Source organism: Anopheles moucheti, chromosome 3, assembly GCF_943734755.1.
Source record: "Anopheles moucheti chromosome 3, idAnoMoucSN_F20_07, whole genome shotgun sequence".
NCBI classification, from domain to species: domain Eukaryota; kingdom Metazoa; phylum Arthropoda; class Insecta; order Diptera; family Culicidae; genus Anopheles; species Anopheles moucheti.
The window spans coordinates 47,973,258-47,982,595 of record NC_069141.1 but is presented as its reverse complement, the minus strand read 5'-3'; the positions used below and the strand labels follow the sequence as shown (position 1 = coordinate 47,982,595).

General features: G+C 41.9%; 1 protein-coding gene across 2 annotated transcripts; it reads right to left on the bottom strand.

Moving 5' to 3' along the window:
- Positions 1 to 21: 21 nt before the first annotated feature.
- LOC128300435 (nucleolar protein dao-5-like) lies at positions 22 to 9,182 on the bottom strand. Of its 2 annotated transcripts, none has more exons than XM_053036487.1 (5): positions 8,998 to 9,182; positions 7,670 to 8,308; positions 2,290 to 5,736; positions 1,832 to 2,017; positions 22 to 832 (listed from the first exon to the last, which is right to left on the bottom strand). In XM_053036487.1, exons 1-5 carry the CDS (start codon positions 9,097 to 9,099, stop codon positions 677 to 679), a joined length of 4,530 nt encoding a protein of 1,509 aa, XP_052892447.1. In that variant the 5' UTR covers positions 9,100 to 9,182; the 3' UTR covers positions 22 to 676. The 2 variants fall into 2 exon arrangements, with proteins under 2 accessions (XP_052892447.1, XP_052892446.1); XM_053036486.1 differs by lacking the exon at positions 22 to 832 and adding an exon at positions 927 to 1,472.
- Between the last annotated feature and the right edge of the window lie 156 nt (positions 9,183 to 9,338).

Genomic DNA, 9,338 nt, shown 5'->3' with positions numbered 1-9,338 from the left:
GAAAACCCAGATTATCTTGATTAGTATCAAGTAAGAGCTTGTGTATATATTTATTGTATGTTGTTTACTAGATAATACACGAATAAACACTTCTAATTTTCTGTCATGTCTTATTTGATCATTTCTGACATGATCAATATAATTTATTAATACAGCATATACTATTGTAACGGAACAAAACAATATAAATTGGATGCTTTTGTTACCATAACCATATACGTTTGCAATAAAGAATATAAAAGGCCATTCAAATTCTAATATAATTCAAACTCCTATAACGAAATAAATATCCGTTTAATGTACGTAAAATGTGAACATTTACTTTTCAGTTACGCTTGCTAACTGGTACGCACGTACACGTTAAGAACGGATAGTGAATAATCTTGACTTGTTATAAACCGTACATCGCTGTTTGAATGATTTGAATAAAGTTTTACAAAAGATGCGTTAATTAAACGAGATATTTTGAATTTATCGCAAAAATTAAATCATTGTTTAGCGGCATATGATATTATCTTCCACAGGAATATACCCCATGAACAATATGAGACCTTACTATTTATCGCAAATAAACGTACTTCCTATCGCAATTAGGAAAGTGATTCTAGGTTTCCATATAAATAGCATGAACAATTTTTTACACCCTATTTTGCCGTTGTTTATAAGCGAAGCAACTCTAATCTTCAAACTTGATAGAATTTACAGATGTATCTATAAATCCACCCTGGTATCCAGCACGTTTCTTTTTCGTCTTTTCGTGGCGGAACGATTTGCCTTTCGTGTTCTTTAAAATCTGATTTGCTCGTTCACCGAACGCACCGTATGCATTTTGCTGCAAGATAAAATAGAATGAAACAAACACATTATAACCATTATCATTTAACATAATTTAATATTAAATGAAAGTAACATTTACGTAAGCGTTTGGCAATACATCATATTTACGATCATCGTTTATTTCCCTCCTGTAAGTGTTCCTTCGGCTTCAGAGCATAACATAGAACGCATTTTAAGTTTTTGGCAAAATTATGTTTTTTACAATCCACACACTTCCAATCACCCATCAATAACGGAAATTTGATTGGCCTCACTTTGCCGTCTTTAGTATCTACTGTGGTAGATCGCATGGCACAAAAACATACATCAAACTGCTCTTTGTTCGTTGCCTTACATTCCAAACAAGTCCACTTCCCCGTTCGCTGATTTAGATTCCGACCGATAACGTACGGTGCGACAGTGTTGCAAACTTTGCAAGAATCCTTTTCAAGATCAAGCACTACATTTTGTTCGTAGCACTCTTTACATTTCCAAGTTGTACGTGCCACTTTACATTTGGGACATATTCGGCGCACTCCATTATTAATAGTAGAACATCCGGTACATTTCCACTGGCCGCGACGTTCGTTAGGTTGATTTTCTTCAGCATTTGATTTCGTTTTAGTGCTTTGCAATGTAGCGTTCATCTCCTTTGGCTGACATCGACATGTGTGAAGGATAGGATTATACACATTAAGTGATTGACCGTGTTCTTTTCTTCACATACACTTCTTACGTGACAACGGAATGGAGAGCGTGAAGAAATCATAATCTACAATATCTCACACATTCCGATGCCCGTATTTCGTTGCTTTTTTCAAAAATAAAAAGTGTAATTATAGTAGCGTCCATCGAAACATAAACATATAGTTTATCAATAAAACCACCATTCTACAATCCTTTCTACGTACGAGGGAACGGCGAGTGACCGTAAATTATGATTATTTCATATCTCCATTTATGTACGTTTCAGTGCTACATTTTTTCAACTATATATTGTTTGTGCTATACATACCTTAGCTTCGTAAGAATTATCCATTAGCCGTTCATCAATTTCAATTTCCTCCTCCCGTACGCGGCGGAACCGCTGTACACCACGTTTTTCATCGCTGTTGGTGAAAGATTTGCGTCCGCTACCGAAACCACTGCTGGCGCTTCCATTCTGATTATTAAAATTTCCTTTGTTGGGTGGAGTTTCAATCTGCGGGATAAGCAATTATGAAAATTATATTGTTAATCGGGTGACTATTGTATATAAGCAACATGATTTGTATAGATCTAATATAATAAAAATAACAATAAACTCGCGTTTCATCCACGTTGAAGACAAAAAACAATCAATGGTTCCTAATCGTCATATTTCTCTAATTTGATGTTCAACAAGATCACAACATGATCACAAGATTAAATGAATCGTGAATCGAACGAATATTTGTTTCCCTAATCTTATAACTTCAGTTAATAAAGACATACCTGGTTATTGTAGTTATCCTGCTGATCACTAGACCTAACGAAGTTGCTGTAGGGATTTACTTTCTTGGCTGGAGGATTGCTCTGGTTATGTTGATCATCCATTTTTCTTTTATGTCCTACTTGAATAGTTGATTTATTTGTTTCTTCTGAAGGCTCATCATCTTCCGTTTCCGAATCTGAAGAGCCTTTCTTTGCTGGGTTCAATGAAGATTTTGAGTTAGTTGAACTCAACGTGGCAAGCTTCTTTGCTGCTGGTTTTGAATCCTCTTCCTCGGAGCTATCTGAATCATCCGACGATTTTGCTTTTCGTTTGCCGTTTGACATCAACAGTTTATTAACTGCAGCCGCTGATTTTTTCGTCGTTGCCTCCTCTTCCTCGGAAGAATCATCACTGCTGGATTCTTCTTTCTGCTGCTTAGCATCTGCTGGCGTCTTGGCATTAGCGGTAGCTTTCGGTGTAACAGCTTGAGCAGGTTTCTTTGCCGTTGGTTTCGAATCCTCTTCTGAGCTATCGTCAGAGCTATCATCAGACGATTCTGCCTTCTTTGAGGTAGCAGCAGTTGCTTTTGGAGCCACTGTTGGTTTCTTGGATGTTTCTTGCTCCTCCTCGGAAGAATCATCACTGCTGGACTTTTCTTGCTGTTTCTTAGCAACTGCTGGCGTAGCTGTCTTTGCTGGCGTCTTGGCATTAGGTGCAGCTTTCGGTGTTACAGCTGTAGCAGGTTTCTTTGCCGTTGGTTTCGAATCCTCTTCTGAGCTATCGTCAGAGCTATCATCAGACGATTCTGCCTTCTTTGAGGTAGCAGCAGTTGCTTTTGGAGCCACTGTTGGTTTCTTGGATGTTTCTTGCTCCTCCTCGGAAGAATCATCACTGCTGGACTTTTCTTGCTGTTTCTTAGCAACTGCTGGTGTAGCTGTCTTTGCTGGCGTCTTGGCATTAGGGGCAGCTTTCGGTGTTACAGCTGTAGCAGGTTTCTTTGCCGTTGGTTTCGAATCCTCTTCTGAGCTATCGTCAGAGCTATCATCAGACGATTCTGCCTTCTTTGAGGTAGCAGCAGTTGCTTTTGGAGCCACTGTTGGTTTCTTGGATGTTTTTTCCTCCTCCTCGGAAGAATCATCACTGCTGGACTCTTCTTGCTGTTTCTTAGCAACTGCTGGCGTAGCTGTCTTTGCAGGCGTCTTGGCATTAGGGGCAGCTTTCGACGTTACTGCTGTAGCAGGTTTCTTTGCCGTTGGTTTCGAATCCTCTTCTGAGCTATCGTCAGAGCTATCATCAGACGATTCTGCCTTCTTTGAGGTAGCAGCAGTTGCTTTTGGAGCCACTGTTGGTTTCTTGGATGTTTCTTCCTCCTCCTCGGAATCACTGCTGGACTCTGCTTGCTGTTTCTTAGCAACTGCTGGCGTAGCTGTCTTTGCTGGCGTCTTGGCATTAGGGGCAGCTTTCGGTGTTACAGCTGTAGCAGGTTTCTTTGCCGTTGGTTTCGAATCCTCTTCTGAGCTATCGTCAGAGCTATCATCAGACGATTCTGCCTTCTTTGAGGTAGCAGCAGTTGCTTTTGGAGCCACTGTTGGTTTCTTGGATGTTTCTTGCTCCTCCTCGGAAGAATCATCACTGCTGGACTCTTCTTGCTGTTTCTTAGCAACTGCTGGCGTAGCTGTCTTTGCAGGCGTCTTGGCATTAGCGGTAGCTTTCGGTGTTAAAGCTGTAGCAGGTTTCTTTGCCGTTGGTTTCGAATCCTCTTCTGAACTATCGTCAGAGCTATCATCAGACGATTCTGCCTTCTTTGAGGTAGCAGCAGTTGCTTTTGGAGCCACTGTTGGTTTCTTGGATGTTTCTTGCTCCTCCTCGGAAGAATCATCACTGCTGGATTCTTCTTGTTGTTTCTTAGCAACTGCTGGCGTAGCTGTCTTTGCTGACGTCTTGGCATTAACGGTAGCTTTCGGTGTAACAGCTAGAGCTGGTTTTTTTTCCGTTGGTTTCGAATCCTCTTCTGAACTATCGTCAGAGCTATCATCAGACGGTTCTGCCTTCTTTGAGGTAGCAGCAGTTGCTTTTGGAGCCACTGTCGGTTTCTTGGATGTTTTTTCCTCCTCCTCGGAAGAATCATCACTGCTGGACTCTTCTTGCTGTTTCTTAGCAACTGCTGGCGTAGCTGTCTTTGCAGGCGTCTTGGCATTAGGGGCAGCTTTCGGTGTTACAGCTGTAGCAGGTTTCTTTGCCGTTGGTTTCGAATCCTCTTCTGAACTATCGTCAGAGCTATCATCAGACGATTCTGCCTTCTTTGAGGTAGAAGCAGTTGCTTTTGGAGCCACTGTTGGTTTCTTGGATGTTTCTTGCTCCTCCTCGGAAGAATCATCACTGCTGGATTCTTCTTGTTGTTTCTTAGCAACTGCTGGCGTAGCTGTCTTTGCTGGCGTCTTGGCATTAACGGTAGCTTTCGGTGTAACAGCTAGAGCAGGTTTCTTTGCCGTTGGTTTCGAATCCTCTTCTGAACTATCGTCAGAGCTATCATCAGACGATTCTGCCTTCTTTGAGGTAGCAGCAGTTGCTTTTGGAGCCACTGTCGGTTTCTTGGATGTTTCTTGCTCCTCCTCGGAAGAATCATCACTGCTGGACTTTTCTTGCTGTTTCTTAGCAACTGCTGGCGTAGCTGTCTTTGCTGGCGTCTTGGCATTAGGGGCAGCTTTCGGTGTTACAGCTGTAGCAGGTTTCTTTGCCGTTGGTTTCGAATCCTCTTCTGAGCTATCGTCAGAGCTATCATCAGACGATTCTGCCTTCTTTGAGGTAGCAGCAGTTGCTTTTGGAGCCACTGTTGGTTTCTTGGATGTTTCTTGCTCCTCCTCGGAAGAATCATCACTGCTGGACTCTTCTTGCTGTTTCTTAGCAACTGCTGGCGTAGCTGTCTTTGCTGGCGTCTTGGCATTAGGGGCAGCTTTCGGTGTTACAGCTGTAGCAGGTTTCTTTGCCGTTGGTTTCGAATCCTCTTCTGAGCTATCGTCAGAGCTATCATCAGACGATTCTGCCTTCTTTGAGGTAGCAGCAGTTGCTTTTGGAGCCACTGTTGGTTTCTTGGATGTTTCTTGCTCCTCCTCGGAAGAATCATCACTGCTGGACTCTTCTTGCTGTTTCTTAGCAACTGCTGGCGTAGCTGTCTTTGCAGGCGTCTTGGCATTAGCGGTAGCTTTCGGTGTAACAGCTTGAGCAGGTTTCTTTGCCGTTGGTTTCGAATCCTCTTCTGAACTATCGTCAGAGCTATCATCAGACGATTCTGCCTTCTTTGCGGATGCTAGTGTCCTCACAGGAATTTTCACCGCAGTCGTCTGTTTTGAAGTAGCTTTAGTATCCTTTTCGGAACTACTATCATCACAAGAATCACTTTGCCTTATCTTTCCATTTCCATTCATTAGCGGTTTTCCATTAGTCAGAGGTTTGCCATTTACGGTGACCTGAACGAAATAGAACAATGTAATGTTTCACAAAATTATTGCTAGTATATAATTGTAGAGTAATCAAAAACAGAAACAGTGTATCATTCTTCGGTTATTTTAACTATTCTTACTCTTGACATGGAACAGGACAAAATATAATATAAAATTAAGGAGACAAAATAATGATACAAAATGATTGTTATTAATTTTAGAATGTTGAGATATGATAACGTTTTATATAATAAAAATACAAATAACAATGAAATATATTTGATATCGAGATGATGATTTATTTGTACCACAAAATAAGAAATATACGATGCCAACAAGGCAAAGATGCAGTTGAATACCAAGAGTTATGCTGGTATCTTTCGAAGTTTTGAAGTGTATTAGATGTTCTGTTCTGATGCCTTTCACTCTGCATTTAATTTTTGCTTAACTTGCAATAAAGAAAATACCATTTACAAGTAATTATTTGATTTCAATACACGCGATAAATTGAATCTACCGCAAGGAATCGAACGAACACTTTTGTTAGCCTTAACTGTATCTAATCCTGGTAAATGCCACATATATACCCTATGAAAATTTTCTTCTCTTAGAAGCTATATGTGGGGTGGGATGGGGGGGTTGGGGGCAGGAGTTATAATGATCTGTCCGATAAACAAAAACCTAACGATGTATTGAAAAAAAAAACTTACATTAAACGAAGGAAATAAGCTGTATCTTTCCTCGTTCAATGTAGCTGCTTATGAACTAGTTCCTTTCGGGGACCTAGGTTCATTCATTCATCGCCAAAATTTATCTTTTTGTTTGGTGGTGCTCCACTAGAATCGAAACTCCGGTTGCCACCAAAACCCCCGCGCCCGCCACGCCCACCACCACCACGCCCACGGCCACCGAAACCGCCACCACCACGTCCACCGGCACCACCACGTCCACCGGCACCACCACGGAAGCCGCCTCCACCGCCACGACCCCCTCGACCACCACGACCACCACCCTCGCCAAAGCTTCTGTTGCCACCCCCGTTGTCATCTGGATTCTTAGTTTGACATTTGAAGCAACTCCAACGGGTCGCGAAATTATCAAAGCTACAGCTCGGGCAGCTCCAGGTTTTTGGTGGATTTGGGTTGGCATGTGCACACTTGTAGCACTTTTGTCGACTTTGGAAGTTGGACTGACCGCAACTCTCGCAATTCCAATCTCCGGGGCGGCTTTCAAATGTTTTTTTCTCGCCGTACTGATCGTTTCCTCCTTGCTGTTTCTTAAAGCCGCCACCGTTGCGATTGTCAAAGCCGCCAAACGACTTTCTGTCATTCTGTGCCAGAGACCATCAGGCGTAAGCGATGCAATGAAAATAGAAAGGAAAGAAATAGAGAAAATGTGTTAGCACTGCAGAATCTAACCGTCCGAGAGAACAAGAATTTTGGGCTATTTCAATAACAAAAGGTAAATAAAAGTAATGCAATGGCAGATCACAACAGAATCTGCTTGTTGTACGCGAGAAAACACAATGGTTCCCTTCTCAGGCATGTAATTGAAAAAAAACAACAAAACAAAACAAAAAAAGTTAAATGCTTCGTGTTCGACTTCCCGTGCGCGTTAAGTTAAAGATTAACACAACGATTCAATGTTTTATTATCTTTGGAAGATAATAATAAGTGCATTTTTTCTCTATTTCTATCTTTCTATCTAAATGGCAAGCTATCACAACTTCGCGGCAATTTACCCATTTTCGAAGTATTCAAAAATCTCGATATATGCACACATTGATGAATGTTGCTTAATAAAGGAAAGTAAACATCAGCAACACCATCATTCTTGGGTTCTCAAATTCTACAAATTCCATCAATTCAAAAGAACACTACGGTACGTCAGTATGAAGTGCAAATCTTGCCAACCGAATATAAACATAAAACTGATGCAAAATATCTGGAATTATCCCTACCTTTTCGTTTTTCTGGGGCTGCTTGTTGTCACTGGCTTTCTTCAGCACTGGTGGAGGCGTATCCTCTTCCTCCTCGTCGTCATCCTCCTCCTCCTCATCTTCATCGTCTTCCTCATCCTCATTATCCTCTGCCTTACGTTTCTGTCCTGCTAGTGCCGGCTTTTGCTTCTGGGGCTTTTGAGTGGTAGGTTTCTCCTCTTCGTCAGAATCCTCCTCCTCCTCGTCCTCGTCGTCGTCCTCATCCGAATCATCTTCGTCTTCTGATTCTTCTTGTTGTTTCTTAACGAGAGGTGTCACCTTTGTTGCCCCTTTCATCGCGGGCGCCTTTACGGCTGCCGGTTTTGGAGCCGGCTCTTCATCCTCATCATCTTCGCTATCATCCTCCTCCTCCTCCTCATCCTCATCAGATTCTTCCTGTTGTTTTTTCACAGCTGCTGAACCATTTGTGGCCTTCTTACCGTTTACAGCTTTACCATTAGTCGCAGGTGCAGGGGTTTCTTCCTCCTCGTCGGATTCTTCTTCTTCATCCGAATCGGATCCCTCTTCCTCTTGTTTGTTGTTCAACAAAAGCTTCGATTTAGTGGATTGATAGTGTTTTACTATTTCATCCAACTTTGGTGCTCCTTTCGGCAATTTGGACTGTAAAATGGATGAAAAATAAAGCATAAAATGGGTAAATATCACACATTGTTAGGTTATGTTCGTTCCTACTTGCAACCCCGAAATGGGTGTTAAAACTGTTGGAATCATTACCAAAACAGGTGACAATATCAATAAAATCATCAATCCCAAACTAAGGTGTGATCCCGAAAGAACAATAATGTTGGAGTAGTAATTATGAAACAAGGAGTAGAGAAATTATATTCTCCAAGTTCGCCTGAATGTACTCCTACTAAACCCGGAAGTTTTCTGAAAATACGAAACCAAAAACGCTTCAAGGTCTTTATCACCACGCGGTTCTAAATTACATCTGATGCCAATGGAAGGGTGCGGGGTCTCACACTGACCATGGAAGAAGAAAACCTCATGGTGGAAGCAAGGCGTCAGACTCCCCATGCACCGGCTATTAAACGGCGAATTTCACGTTGAGTATTTGGGTAATATTAACAAATATAGCGCCATAATGAAGTAGCGATACATTTAACACAATTTAATCGAACATATGAAGAGAAACCAATGATACAGACTGTACATGCCATAACTGCGTCATACACATTGAAAACACGTGGATCCGGCATGCCGGGTGGTGGAAACCAAAACGTCCGAATAAATCATGAACAATGCCACTATGCACCAATAAAAACTTATATGCACCGAGAGTTACTTACCGATTGGAACTTTTTCTGGAATACAGCCGCAAACGTTTTGTCTTTTTTCGATAAATGCTCAAATACCAACGCATCGAGGACAGCATCACTGAGGGCAGCCATTTTGAACAAAGGAACAGATTCGGACGGCACCTCACACCACGAAGACTACAGAACGAATATTTTCCCCGAGCGTACTGGCTAGGCTGGGCCTTTCATTTTATATGGCGAAGAAAACATGTGCGCGAAATGTCACCCACCACGTTGTGCGTTTGGCAGCAACGTCAAATGGAATTCCGAAAAGAGCGGAAGTGGTCTCAGCTTGCTTCTCTCAGTTTACAGCGTTGCCGATCGCTTGGTTC